The sequence below is a fragment of the Haematobia irritans genome, chromosome 1, assembly GCF_050003625.1.
Source record: "Haematobia irritans isolate KBUSLIRL chromosome 1, ASM5000362v1, whole genome shotgun sequence".
In the NCBI taxonomy this organism is placed as follows: Eukaryota; Metazoa; Arthropoda; class Insecta; order Diptera; family Muscidae; genus Haematobia; species Haematobia irritans.
In genome coordinates, this window is record NC_134397.1 from 97,582,746 (window position 1) to 97,598,409 (window position 15,664).

At 34.8% G+C, this 15,664-nt stretch overlaps 3 protein-coding genes across 4 annotated transcripts in view; 1 reads left to right on the forward strand and 2 right to left on the reverse strand.

Annotated features, from left to right (window-relative positions):
* Positions 1-5,468, reverse strand: part of LOC142221465 (uncharacterized) — a 58,027-nt gene extending 52,559 nt beyond the window's left edge. The window contains exon 1 of one of the 2 annotated variants that reach the window (XM_075291215.1): positions 5,290-5,468. The gene's annotated coding sequence lies outside the window, so the exon portion shown is untranslated. Of the gene's footprint in view, positions 1-5,220 lie in introns of both variants that reach the window. The other variant, XM_075291214.1, reaches the window with a different exon arrangement.
* A 3,614-nt stretch (positions 5,469-9,082) lies between these two features.
* On the forward strand, positions 9,083-10,199 carry LOC142240315 (regulator of telomere elongation helicase 1 homolog). Its single transcript, XM_075312023.1, has 2 exons — positions 9,083-9,492; positions 9,548-10,199. Exons 1-2 carry the CDS (start codon positions 9,432-9,434, stop codon positions 9,682-9,684), a joined length of 198 nt encoding a protein of 65 aa, XP_075168138.1. The 5' UTR covers positions 9,083-9,431; the 3' UTR covers positions 9,685-10,199.
* A 361-nt stretch (positions 10,200-10,560) lies between these two features.
* Positions 10,561-11,086, reverse strand: LOC142240324 (uncharacterized). The gene is made up of 2 exons (XM_075312034.1): positions 11,002-11,086; positions 10,561-10,840 (listed from the first exon to the last, which is right to left on the reverse strand). Exon 2 carries the CDS (start codon positions 10,832-10,834, stop codon positions 10,670-10,672), a length of 165 nt encoding a protein of 54 aa, XP_075168149.1. The 5' UTR covers positions 10,835-10,840; positions 11,002-11,086; the 3' UTR covers positions 10,561-10,669.
* Positions 11,087-15,664: the final 4,578 nt, after the last annotated feature.

A 15,664-nucleotide genomic window follows, 5' to 3' on the forward strand; every position in this document is an offset into this window, starting at 1 on the left:
ACCGTGCCTCAAGTCATTGAGATCGATGACAAAAATTCATGAATTGGGCCTCGAATTGCTTCCCCACCCATCGTATTCGCCAGATCTGGCCCCCAGCGACTTTTTCTTGTTCTCAGACCTCAAAAGGATGCTCGCAGGGAAAAAATTTGGCTGCAATGAAGAGGTGATCGATGAAACTGAGGCCTATTTTGAGGCAAAACCGAAGGAGTACTACCAAAATAGTATCAAAAAATTGGAAGGTCGTTATAATCGTTGTATCGCTCTTGAAGGTAAGTATGTTGAATAATAAAATTTTTCTTTGTTAGACCGGGGACTTATCAGCCAACCTGTTATGGGAGCTATATCTAAATCTGAACCGATTTCTTCCAAAATCAATAGGGTTCTATTCTAATCCAAAACAGAAACTTGTGCCAAATTTTAAGTCGATTGACAAGCAAATCTTAGCAAAACTCTGGCTTCTGGGGCTATATACAGTGCTGTTCAAAACATTTGGTTTTTCCAAACTGCCTGTTGAAAATAAACCGAAATTATTATGAAAATATAAATACTAAAACTAAGACATTAATGCAATGTATTTGCCTATCCTATGGTTCAGGTTCAAATAGATATCATAAGCCTTTTGCAAAAATTTAATGCCAATTTTTCGTTTCACAATTTTCCATATTTTGTGACGTTTATATTAGGCGATTGAGCAGACCAGTCAAGCACACGAAACTTTTCATCGAAAATCCATTGTTTTATCACCTTAGACATTTGATAGAGTTCTTAGTCGCGCTGAATAGTTCATTCGGACGGCATTTCTCGGGATGCTTATGTCAATATCACTTGGGACAAAATGTTTTTGTAGACTTCCGACAGCATAATGCCCTATGAATCGGGCCAATAACTTGTCCAGAAAAATGTCCCAGACAATAAAAACTCCTCCACCTTGATTGACGGATCTTTTTGTATTTCTTGGATTAAGACTTTCCTTTGGGCATTCGTACTAAACTTCTACCATACGATCCATGCAAGTTAAACATTGATTTCCACTACTCTTCAGTCTATTTGAAGTATTTTTGTGAAAATTGAAGGCGAGCTAACCTATTTTTTCTTGGAAATATGTAGTTTTTTACATTTTTGTATTATCGCACTTCTAAAGCTCTACATCTATCTGATCGATATGGTTGATATACCCTTTGAATTTAATTTTTGATTTCTTTAGATGATATTTGAGTGACTTGTTGCATAATCTTTTGATTATACGATCTTTTTTGGCGTAGTTTTAGGTTTTTTCTACTTCCGTCCATATTTTTGGTGCCTCCATTTTATCAATTTTTTCCAAAGAGCATAAAAGCCTATGACGATAAGTTTATGACAAAATTATGCAATGAACTTGTGGCACCTTGTTCTTACAATTATTGGCATGAGAGTAAAAGTATGCAAATCCTCATATCCTCTTTTGTGGCTACGTTTGTTACTGCATTAAATGCAATGGCAGTGACTTTTTCTTCTTCTACAAATAGCCAAACAGTTTACATCGTTATCATCTTTACATAAATCAAAGGCTATATTTCAATGAGTACAATTGACGATGCTAATGAGTGTACTCCTTGCGCAAAATTTCAAGCTTGCCAGGATTAAACTCTGCCTTCTAGGGCTATATGAGTAGATATCGGGCAAAAGATCTATATGGGAGCTATATCTAAATCTGAATCGATTTCTTCAAACAATCTGAGCAATATTGCCAAAGACACCATGTTTTCTATCTCGTCTCCTTCTGGGTTTTGCAAACATATGCACTGACTTATATAGTCGACTCTCGATAATTTGACACTCGTTAATTTGAATCTCATGATTATTTTATGTCTTTTACCGGTCCCTTGAGAAAACGCGATAAATTGAAAAAAACGAGTACGAGTTTGACACTTTGATAATTTAAAGCCGTAGTAATGGCATCTTTCTCGCCAACATTCTATAATTTAAATTTCTGTTATTTTACTCTCTCTATTTTGAAGTCGATGATTCCTCGCTTAACGATGACATGAAAAAGAAAAAACGCAAAATCTTATATAACTGCACCGTGCATAATAACCCACCCCCTTGAAATTGATATTTCTTCCACCCAGCACGACATCAAAGATACATCCATTGGACCAAGGCATTATTCAGAACTTTGGAAACTCTCTACCACGGAAAAGTTGTTTCTTTTTTGCTGGATAGCATTAAAAGAATGAAAAGGTGAATATAGCTGTTTTACGAGGGCAGTTCGGAAACTCCTTAGCCTAGCACAAAAAGCGCGGTATAAACAGAAAAAAGTTAAGTGTTTTGGAAACTTCCATCTCTGTTATGAACACATGTTAAATTTTGTTTCGATCTGGCAACTCCTTGATATTGAAACGGGTGTTCAAAAAAGACGCATCCGCAATTTTTTTACCATGAAAAAATTAGAAATGCGTGCTGTCATTAAATATTTACATAAAAAAGGTTTATCGGGACAAGAAATTCATAATGATATGGTGAATGTGTTAGATGAAAGTGCTCCTCCATATGCAACAGTAAAAACATGAGTTGCTGAATTTAAAGGTGGTCGTACAAGCTTTGAAGATGAAGCACGTAGTGGCCGTCCAAAAACAGCAACAACAATAGAAATTGTAGCCGAATTGCATGATATGGTATTAAATGATCGACGAATAAAAGTGCGTGAAATTGCTAATACCAGTATAATGGGCATCTCAAATAATCGAGTCCATTTAATTTCGCATGAAGAAATACAGATGAAAAAGCTTTCTGCGAGATGGGTGCCGCATTTGTTAACAGTCGATCAAAAACACATGAGAATGAAAATTTCTCAAGCTTGTTTTGATCGTTTTAAGGGAAATAAAATGAATTTTAAGCGTCGTTTCACAACTGTTGATGAGACATGGATCCACCACTATACTCCAGAGACAACAACACAAAAAAATAATTTTTCATCAAGACAACGCACGAGCACACAAGAGTGTTTTAACAATGGCTAAAATCAACGAATTAAAGTACGAGTTGCTTGACCATCAGCCTTATTCTCCTGATTTAGCTCCCAGTGACTTTCACTTGTTCCCAAATCTAAAAAAATTCTTGCTGGCAAACGTTTTACCTCCAATGAAGATGCAATTACAGTTGTAAGCCACTATTTTAAAGACCTTGAGGAAAACTATTTTAATCAAGGGATAGAATTGCTAGAAAAGCGTTGGACTAAGTGTATTGAAGTTTCAGGAGATTATATTGAAAAATAAAAATATTTTTGAAAAACTAACTATTCTCTTTCATTGATAGGCTAAGAAGATTCCAAACCGCCCTCGTAGCCGCTGTAATGATGCCTGGAAAAATATCAACCCTAAGACTCTTAAAAACTGTTTCAAAAAGTGCGGGTTTAGACAAACAGATAATGAGCCATAGTTATCAGAACTATCAATATTTTCGAGTACGGACCCTGGGTGGGGACTTCTACCTAAAGGTGAGTATTAAGTTCGAGTTTAGCAGCTAAAATCGTCATTTTTTCACTAAAGTGAAAAGTAAATCAGTAAAATAAGGCATACAAATATGCTTATTTGTTGCAAATTTTATAAAAATTTGACGGGGAATAGCTTAACGCAAATTTTCACAAAGTTTGTATTACTTAAAATTGATTATTAAAGAAAAGTAATCGTGAAAAAATTACGATTTTAGCGGCTAAACTCAAACTAAATGCCCACCTTAACTTTGGAGATTTATCTTTTAAGGACTTTGTTGAAGTTGATACTGACATCTGTGTTTATGGAGTTCTTACTGATGCTAAACTTTTAGACTTGGACAAAAACAAGGAGGAAAATGAAGAAGACCAATCGCTGAATACAGTCACATTGAGCGATGAAAATAAATCTATTAATAACATACGCTCCTACGCCCTTAGAACTGACACAAGTGACTAATTCTATTCAGCACTCATAACAATAGAAAATGTATTAGAAAATGTATTAGATAATGATAGATCGCTGACTAGAAGAAAATAACACATTTTATAAATAAAATGAATTAAAAATAATTTTATTAATACTCTTGTTTATTTGAACTTTTTCTCTGTTCTCTACGATAATTTGAACTCTTATTATTTTGAAGCTCTTGGTAATTTGAACTTTTTCTCTTGTCCCTTGAGTTTTAAATTATCGAGAGTCGACTGTAAAACCTTTACCACAGTATGACGCAGGGTATAAAAAGCGTTCTTATTACTTGGTAAGTTACCATACAATTTTGATTGAGCAATCATAAACGCTTTACTAGTTGCTTTACTAGTTTATTTTTGTCTCGATTTTTTCAAATCGTTTTACACATGTAAGGACCATGTACATGGTTGTACTAATCAAAATTATTTCACGGGTAAATAACTATTTTCATAGAGATAAAATAAAAAAAGTGTTCTTATTACTTGGTAAGTTACAATCATGAATGAGCAAACAAAAAAGGCTTTACTAGTCGCTTCACTCATTTAATTTCGACGCGATTTTGCGTCAATTTTGTGAAATAGTTTTACACATTAAATACCAGGTAAATGGTCATTTCACCGATAAGTAACTCTTTTCATAGAGATAAAATATGAAGTGTTATTATTTCGTTAGTTACCATACAATTGTGAATGAGCAATCAAAAAAAGCTTTACTAGCCGCAAATTGCTAACAAGGGAATGGTTGCAGGGAAAATGTAGATTTATATTCACCACCTCGAAATCTGAAATATTTTCAAAACAAACATGTTTTCTGCAACTAACATTATTTCTGTATGCTGTATGATTTATGTTCAACAATACTTTTCACTGTTTGAATGCTTCCTGCATGTACACATTTCATATACGATTACAAGTTACCATACAAATTGTAAGGTACGAGGTATAATTGGTAAGACCATTTGTGTAAGTTCTTTCAATTGCCCTTCCTACGTTCAATCAACGTCCTTCTATATTGTCTTTCTGCCCTTAAATCTCGTATATAAGACCCATTTGCAAACATCACAATTTACACTCCATCAAACATATACAAATAAATAATTTTTACGTTATTGTTTTTCATATTCAAACACTGTTCAGAAATAAATTTGAAAGATTTAAGACATGGTATCGATATGACAGAATTATACATAAAGTCTTCAGTGTGAATATAATTTCGAATTACAGTCACTGTAATACTACATTTGCACTCGTTTTTCATTCGTTCAGTGTTGTACACCTACCTATCTATTCGCTGTCTTCCATTCCACATATAAGAATACAATTATAACAACAATGGCAGCTATATACACCTTGATAATATGAGGCCACGAAAGAGTTTCGACTATCTTCTGAAATGCTATTGTGTCCACAAATCCATATCCAATCTAAAAATTAGACGATAATTACAATATTTCACGCAAAGGCCAATATTCTTCAAATATTGCAATCACTTATTCGGGATCAAAAATTTTCACTTAACAAAATTGAGAATTACGACAATAGTGTTGGTAAAATACCGAATAGTTCACAAAGTCGTAGTCGATAATTGATTTTTCATTAAGACGACTACATAATGCACCCTAAATCATCCGCAACTTAAGACGAACATTAGGTCTGTTCGCCTACTTACTTACTTACTCATACTACGTTCGCACTAGACACGAAATCCTCGTAAAGGCCGGTACTCTGTTCGGTTTTCGCGTTGAAACTCCATACAAAACCAAAAAATGCGAAAAATTTGCGAAATTTTTTCCATTTGTGATACTATGTTTTTTCGTGTTGAAAAACTGACGTTTATAGCACGGCGCCATTTGCAATGTGAATTAAGAAATAATTTATTTATTAAAAACTATTTGTGCGGGTTTATAAATCAAACACGGACCATATTTTTGTTCCGAAACTATACAAAGGATCAAAGGAATAGCAGATCAATTGCCCAAGGAAAAATAAAATGTTATTTTCTAAAAACACGCAACAACCACCAACTTAATCCAATATCGCTCCCTGTAAAACAGCGCTCCAAGCTATCTAAAAAAACGCCGCTTTCTATGTGCGAAATAATGGTTTCCATAAAAATTTTTCGCAAGAATGAACATAGTACCGGCCTTAAAAGAGGATTTTGGCCGAAACCCTCCTAGATATCAGTAGATTTGCAATAGTCAAATATCAGCAGGCTTTTTGTGTAATACCAAGTGCAACTTGCTTGCTATAATTTATTTAAATAAAAATGAAAAAGAAGTGCTAAAAACATAAGGGCTGTTTTCTTTTTGCACTGGATACAAAATTTTTATGGGCTATCCAGAACATCGTTGCACTGGTGTTCTATCCAGAACATCTCATCAGTGCAAGTCGCGCCGATGTTGCCAGATTGTGTTTTGATAAAGTGACGCTTTATCGATTCACAATAGCACTTTATTGTGACTAATTTATTGAAAAATATGGAATTCAAAGTGGTATAGTGTCATAAACAATCGCAGCAGTAAATATTTATTACTAATTGGAGCATTTCATACATTAAAAATGCAAGATTTAACTTCTTTTCTGTGATTGTTTTTGAACAGCTGATGACAGTGTTGCATATTTTTGATGTCCTGGATAAACGAATACTCTGTTTTCTTTTAGTCCTTCACGGCTTAGGGTATCCAGTGCTAAAAGAAAACAGCCCTATAGTTATTTCGCTTAAAATTGGGAAAGGTATATTGGTGAATAATTTCCGAATTTCCAAATGGAATTAAGTGATATAAAATTATTCATAAATAATTTACTGACAGTTTATCGAAGGAATTTATATGGAAGGTTTAAAATTTACGTTAACTTTTATTAATATGGCGGATAGTTTTTCAAGTATTTTTCCAGACACGCTACATCAATCGAGAATAATATTACGTTCGCACTAGACACGAAATACTCGTAAACGAGGATTTTGGCCGAAATCCTCCTCGATCTCAGTAGATTTTCAATAGGCAAATATCAGCTGGCTCGTAAAGGATTTCAACAAAATCTCTTTCAAAATCCCATATACTGCATTGTACAACTATGGTTTTAGTACTGAAAATGCGCTTTTTGCAACCCTGCCCCAATTTTCCTTGTAGATGAATGTGCGTGTGCGTGTACACATACGGGTTTGTGTTTGTATTGATATATTTACAAACAGCTGTTATATCCTAAAATCTACCAAATCTCGTTATTTTTCCATTCCGAACACTTGAGATTTGTAAAGAGATTTTGATTCTAAATAGCGATATTACGTGTCTAGTACGAACGTAGTATAAACAAACGACTGATAGATGCTGCAACATGCAACTTGCTACGTGTAAAGCAACATCGTTCTTTTATTAATGAAAAAAGTTATGTTCAATGTGATGAGATAAATTAATAAACATCTACACAATCGTGTTTTACTTGACCACAATAATACTTTTACCTCTACCTTGAAGTGCACTTTTTCTGATAGTTTAAAGGGGCTCTTATTGGCGTCGTTCTAAATTGATCTAAAAATGCACCTAATAATTGCTCTGATGAGAAACTTTTTTGTAGTAACTTGGCGTGGTACAACTTCTCAATAGTGACGGCGCTTTTCCGACGAGTTCTTGATGTCGTATACGATTGTTTTCCACGTGGTGGGGATTCTCAGTAGTGCCGTCAAATTCAAAAAATGTTGGCAGGGTTGAGATTTGTTAATGCGCTTTACAGACTATCAGTTATTCCGGACGGAATGTCGGTGTTTGTGTCGGATCGATACGACTTGTCGGCGATGACTAAATAATCGGTAAATGTGTTATCGATCCCATAAACATGCAGCAGTATCGATAATGCCTTCAGACTTAAAGCGGACCTTAGACGGTCGGATAAACACTACGACAGAGGTTCGCCTATTTGTTGTGTGTTCGTTCAAGTTTTACCCTCACACTACACGAACAATTATGATAAGAACATGAAGAAATAAGAAGAAGCATAAACACAAACAATGAAGATGGACGAAAAGTTAGGTGTAAAGCCATTTTTTTAGTAAAAATAAAAGAAACTGTTGCAGAGGTCCTATAGTAATAGTAAAAGAAAAGAAAAAAATCATCGCATAAAATTTTTTTAATCCACACTAGGGTGCATCATTGCATACGGAAACGAGCCAATTGCCAATTATACTGTGGTACTATAAGCTGGTGTGTGGGCATGAAATGTCGTGAGGAAAATAGCCTCTATACCGAGTGTAATTAACTCAGAATCAAAGTCTGAGTTAACTTATCCATGTCCGTCCGTTGCCCCGTATATTTTTGTCCGCGAAATTGTATATATATTTTTTTTTGCACCGGCATCCCTATTTTATTTTAGTTTTACACACATACATGTGAATGGCGGGCCTATTCGAATGAATAGACGGCTCAATTATCGACGGCGTTACCTAGTTATCGACCCATATATGTGCCGCAGGTCTTCAGCCTATGTTTGTGGAAAGACAATGGAGGCCCACGACACATCTTATGGGGGACAATATTATTTTGCTATTGGATGCATTTTTTGTCGTTCAGCGGGAGCTGGAGCATCGATAGGCAATGGTGGTGGTCGTATGGAGCCCCAGATTATGGCCAATGTGTGGTATTTTTTTTCGTACGTATGCGCCAATGTAGGTTATCAAGGCATATTAATCCAGGTAAAGTCCATAGTCCAAGGAAGGTATAGACATCTCAAGTGAATTCACAGCGCTGTAGTTTGTCTGCACACCGTAGATGGCTCTTTCTCGTCTGCAATTGAGTGATTTTTTAATTTGGCTTTAATTTGTTTTCTTTCCTTTGTTCTCTCGTTGAAACACCAAATATTGTGAAAGTTTATAAAATACTGTTCATCCACACCTTTTTTGTAATGCAAATTGACTAATTTATACGGTTATTCTCGTTTTCCAAAAAGAAATTGAGTCACTTGACTGCGCAATTGAGTGGAATGACTGCGCACTGCAAATAAACAAAACCATGGTGAATTATCAAGGTATGTCTCTATATTTTCTTGGTCTATGGTAAAGTCATGCAATCAGGTGACTAATATCGACATTCATCTTGTCAAAGGCTTTGTTTACGTTAATAGATTTGTTTACATTCTTTGTTTACATATATATTGCTTTTATTTACATTGTATTATTAGTATGGGGTTAGTTTTACGAAACTTTTGCCTACTTGTTAGAAACTGGGGAGAAAATAAAATAATTTTCTTAAAAAACTCTTTTATTTGTATATATACTATGTTCACAAAAACGTAAACCCGAATTCATAGTGCGCAAAATTACAATTCGGGAACAGCTCAAAGAATCACAATATGACGGAGGCATAAGGCAAATAAATGTTGAAGAATGTATTGCTAAACTGAAACACTATGGTCCGAGTGTACGAATTGAGGCATTAAGGAATCTAAGAGATGCAATAGCAATAAATCATGGGATCCCTATGAAGTTCAAAGAGCTTATATGGAAAAGGTCATCATATGTCTACGAGATGGATCAAATGGTTTTCTGGAATCCCCAACGGGTATACAATAATATATAACAATGTAACCACCAATAAAACAAAAACTTTCTCATAGGAACCGGTAAAACCTTATGTTCATCTTTGGAATGGCTGCAATCCCGAAAAGAGGAAATGAAGATGCAAATACAACAAACAGCACCGCCACCAATTATTTTAAAAACAATCCTATTTAGGCGGAGCACCTGTAAATGATTGCTCGTGCAAAGCCCAAGGGTGGTAGCTGGGGTCTTCCGAAAATAATATATATAATGGATACTTGAGGTACCCATTCACAACTAACGCAAGCTATGTAAGAATTAAAGCGGACATCTTACTCATTTACGAGAGCGGTGGTGTTGGGATCCAGAGATCAATTGTGTATATATCCCGAGGTATTGCGAGAACAGGGCAATTCAAATAAAACACAGATCGATTTGTCGATAGCGAGTCCAAAAAAGAACTTGTGCCTTTCATCATCGTGTGGAATCGCGCAAAGATGATCTGGATTTAATGGACATTGAAGACTTGGTTAGAGTAGGTAAAAACTCAAAATGTTTCCATATTATGGAGCCAAAGAATTGATTGAAGATGCAAACAATGTATTTATGTCTTATAACTATTTATTGGGCACATCTGCGCGAAAAGCAAATAGAATTGCATTGAGCAATACCTCATATTATCGGAAAGATAAATAATAAATAATAAATAATTTTTATGATTTTTTATAATTTTTAATGGATTCTAACGCTTGTCTGAAACGAATGACCTCAAATATTTTCAAAAATTCATAATTTTGTCAGATTGAATTTAGCATTTTTTCGACAAAATTTAAATAATTTGTACCATTTTATGAATTCTTAAACAGTTTTTAACCAATTTGAAACAAAAAATTTAACATTACCAATTAAAAATATGAATAAAACATGTTATAAAAAATTGAATGAAAAGAACTTCCTGTGTAGTTAAAATGAAGAACATCATTGGGAGTACATCTTCTGGAAGTTCTTTTAAAGTTGTGCCTTTGTAAGAACTTCCAAATTTTTTGATGGGTAACTCTGCACTTCTGCCACATAGGATCAGCAATAATTTTTTATAAAATAGCGCAATGCCTCATGCAAACGATCCATAAATTCTGTTCCTGGTGTAATACAATTGCTACCGAATCGTTCGTGTTCTCTCACTTCACCTAGGCTCTGTGCTAATCGTTCCAAAGTTCAGCTTCCTTGGCTGAACGAAAACGTCTACTAAGCTGTTGATTCATTTTTGCACGAGGGGCCACGCCGTCAATGGCCATAAAGAATAATTTCTGTGGTTTAATTAGAAAAAACAACTTATCAATATAGTTGAATATGTCCTTCAACATATCCTCCTGTTATGTTGAGATGGATGTTTGTATCATCGGAATGGGAGCAATTGTGAATAATGTCATTCATATCCAAATAAAGATTATCAAAATCGGGAACCCAAATAGAATACACAAGAAGCTCATAATTATTTCCTCCAACTTGTTACATGTCACTCCACACTTACGCATTGTTCCCAGGCCAATTCACTGAGACAAGGATACCGTTCGCTTATGTAGCGGAAAAATTTCGCCCCATTTTTTGTTGTTGTTTTGTATAGGGCCGGTATGCACCTCTAGCGTAAAATTTCATTCCCATAAGAAATGCATTGCTATTTATGCTAACGAAATTTTCGGTAGCGTTCAATTTCGTAAGCTGGTACGCACCTCTAATGAAAATAACAGGGTTGTCAAAAGCATATTTTGGCAGCAAACATTTAATTTATTACAATCATTGTGTGCGTAAACGCTTTAAAAGGTCTGTAAATAATAAACAAATTATTTGAGAAATATTTGGAACATATATTAACAATTTTTAAAAGCGATTAGCTTGTTTAAAATTTGTGTACACAGCCCTGTTTTTTTAAACCAGCTAATCGCTTTTAAAAATTGTTAATATATGTTCCAAATATTCCTCAAATAAATTGTTTATTATTTACAGACCTTTTAAAACTTTTACGCACACAATGATTGGCACACAGGCCAAAAGAGCACGCGAAAGTGCTCTTTTTTCTGCATCACAACAAATATTAATCAAATGGTAAAAGTAAACTGAAAATATGTAAATGTCGCACTAAGAGATTTTCCTAGCCGTTATTTTCTAATTAAATAGTGTGTTATCAGAGTCGTAGAAGAGCATGCCGATGTTGCTTCTTCACTTTTTACTCTGTTCTAAATATAAACAAACTTCTTCAATAACGTTTTTCACAAAAACACCAAAAAATGACTTAAGTCCGGTACTCTGTTCGGTTTTCGCGTTGAAACTCCATACAAAACCAAAAAATGCGAAAAATTTGCGAAATTTTTTCCATTCGTGATACTTTGTTTTTTCGTGTTGAAAAACTGACGTTTATAGCACGGCGCCATTTGCAATGTGAATTAAGAAATAATTTATTTATTAAAAACTATTTGTGCGGGTTTATAAATCAAACGCGGACCATATTTTTGTTCCGAAACTATACAAAGGATCAAAGGAATAGCAGATCAATTGCCCAAGGAAAAATAAAATGTTATTTTGTAAAAACAAGCAACAACCACCAACTTAATCCAATATCGCTCCCTGTAAAATAGCGCTCCAAGCTACCTAAAAAAATGCCGCTTTCTATGTACGAATGGTTTCCATAAAAATTTTTCGCAAGAATGAAAGTATTGTATTTACAAAGTATTGTAAGAAAATTAGCATGAGTTGAAAGTGACTTATTTTATGTTTATGGTATGTACCTTTTTGCTTTGTTTAAATGAATTATATTTCAATTAAATTAAATGATTTTCTTTTATTTGAAAAAGTGTGCTCTATTCCTTTCGTATGTGCTCTTTTTATAAGCTGAATGTGCTCTTTTTGCCTCTTTAAAATCTGGCATCCCTAGCCTATGAGGAGTCGGCCAGTTAGTTATTTATGCAGATTGTGTGTCCGGGCAGCTTAGGAAAACAATTTGATGTTTTTATGCGGCAATTTGCGCTATTGTTGTTTGCGGCGTGGTCTATGGTTCGTGGTGGAGTGTCAGCTGGTTAGATAGATGACAGGTTAACAAGTAGTAAGAGGGCGTTGTTACACCGTAGCACCGTAGGGTTGCTCGGAGACCATAAATTCATTCATGAAATCCCACGAAGCATGGGGAATGAAGACTATAAAACACAAAAGCAAAAATAAGTAAAATTGTAATAAAACAGAATTTAAACTTGGTTTTAGGAGAAAGGGACAGATATTAGTCTAAAATATGGCGCAGAGGCGCTTGGCTTGATAAAACCAGGGGTATATATAGCGCAAAAGATGTCAAAAGTTGCCATTTTAGCAAATTGTATTTTTAAAGCGTTTGTGTGAAACGTTTGGCGGTTAATACAAATAGAAAGATAATTAAATAAAGTATGTGCTTATAATAGTGTCGTAGAGCAGTGAATTTGAAATATTTCGTTTTTTTTTAGAAACTATAGATTGAAATTTTCAAACCGGAAAGTTGAGAGGAATTTAATTCAATCTTGGGGTTGCAATTAGTGATATTGAAAGTAATAAAGTAAGTTACTCAAGTGATGGTAATCTAAAGGAATATGAATTTAATAAAATTTTTTATCAGGTCTGGAATAGCCTCCTGTATGATCAGGAGGCGCTAAACTTTTTATGCAAAAATCGTTTTTTTTCTACTGGAGAAACTTAACTGGTGAAGATTAGTTTCAAGAAACATCTATTTATTTTTGGTTGCTACAATCCTGGAGAGAGTCACCTCATAGTGCTGGTTCCTGTAGGATCAACTACCTAAACAGAACCGGGGAATCGCCAGGAAGTAGAGCAATTTAATAATATCTACCAAGGTAGGAGTATCAATAAATACCAATGAAACAATCCGTCCAACGTCCGATATCAAAACTCACTTTGCTTTAAAAATCCCATAATATCAGAAAATTTTATGGGCAATGCCCAAAGGAAAATCCAAGGGCATCCCAGTTTAACAGTTTAAAGAACACTATAAGGCGGAGGGAGAGTGCCCGGAAGTGAAACCGTTTTTTTTACAATCTATGAACATATGTATCTATTCTATTACACAAATTTGATCTAAACGACTATTATTGAATTTACATTTTTTTGATTAATATTTTAGTATAAGTATATTTTTGCCTTGTTGTCCATTCCAATATTTAGTTTTCATTGTCAAGGGCTATACAAAGTCACATAAGTAATTTCATTTGTTTTCTTTGGAGGGTTATTATTTTGATATCTAATCCCCAACATTTCCACTTAACTGAGCTCGATTAGGTAGGAAGTTAGAGTAAAAGTAAATCCCCATTGGATTATGAACGTTTAAGGCTTTGTAGGTTCCATATTTATATTCATTAAAAAGGATAAAAAAGATGTTTAGTTATAGTAAATGGTAAACTTTCAGTGTTTTCATGGTTTATTAAATGATAAGAAATTTAGTTTTATTTTGTTAATTTTAATTAGTGACAAGAAAATGAGAAATAAAAATGTATCTTGATTTGAATATTTGTAGCGAAATTATGTGCTAATTTTTGATTTGTTGAGGGGGGATATGTGATGATAAACGGAGTGAAGCAAGGTTTTGTGGGGTTCATAAAAATTGGCGAAAAGGTATCTGTGAACCATGGTTGGGAGGGTAGAGTGGGAGGTTTGTCTATCAAAAAACCTCATTCAACCTATATGTCCCTTTGTGTTTGTAAGTGTGTTATCGACAGTTGTAAGTTCCTTTTTTTCATGTTATACCTCGGGCTAGGTTTCGGCGGGTTGAGGACCGTCCTGAGAGAGATTGAGTGTGCCGGAGGGCCAAGCCTAGTACTATATGGGGTCATAACAAAACAATGAAAATTCCAAGCTGAATTAGCGATCCCTCATTAATTTCATTGCAGAAATGCTTGGTTTAATTATGAAAATAATGGTAATGTTTGGCGAACAACCCCTTATGCGCTTTACAGACTATCAGTTATTCCGGACGGAATGTCGGTGTTTGTAAAGAATCTTACAGTGTGTCGGATCGATACGACTTGCCGGCGATGACTAAATAATCGGTAAATGTGCTATCGATCCCATAAACATGCAGCAGTATCGTTTATGCCTTCGGACTTAACTTATAATATGCACAATATATGGGATATGTTCAACATGAGCACTGTCGTCCGGAATAACTGATAGTCTGTATTGCGCATTACACGTGAAGATTTGTGCCTCCCAACCGGAAAAAAGTCAAAGTTGTTTTGATTTTATGCCAACACGTCCCCCAACACACGAACATGACCTTATACTAGCGTATTTGTCGCCGCAATGTGTTGGGTCGCAGGGTTTATCCGACCGTACAAGGTGCCCTTAACTTATAATGTGCACAATATATGGTATATGTTCGACACGAGCACTGTCGCTCGGAATAACTGATAGTCTGTAAAGCGCATAAGAGATTTTGGTTCTAAATAGCGAGATTTCGTGCCTAGTGCGAACGTAGTATTATATTATCATATTTGTCGCCTCAATGTTTACGTCGTGTCGTGAAGGCCTGTGCACAGGTGTGTGGGGGATACCAATGATTAGTGAAATAATAATGGAATCCCTGAAGAGTATGAGAAGTGGACTGTATCTTTGTACTCTGCCAGCATTTCAAAGTTCCATTTCATCCTCATCGCTACCACAGACTCGTAAGTGACACTGCAACAATCGCCAACTGTGATATTATTTTGCCATCACTATTCGCATGAAAGTATTTTGCCATCACTATTGTTACAAGAGCCATTTAATATGTTGTGAAACACCAAGCACAACTAGCTTCATATGTCCATATTCATAATATTTTAGTGACAGTTTATCGAAGGAATTTGTATGGTAATAGTAGGTTTAAAGTTAACGTTAACTTTTATGAATATGGGGGTTATAATTAATTTAAATAATATTATTTTTATTTAAATAAATTATAAGGAGGTCTGAAAACATAGTTATTTCGCTTAAAATTGTGAAAGGTATATTGGTGAACAATTTTTGACTTTCCAAATGGAATAAAGTGATAGTTTTTCAAACATTGGGAATAAAGGCACTGGCTGATAGACGCTACAACATCCCTGCCAGCATTTCAAAGTTCCATTTCATCTTCATCGCTACCACAGACTCGTAACTGTCACTACAACCATCGTACTGTGATG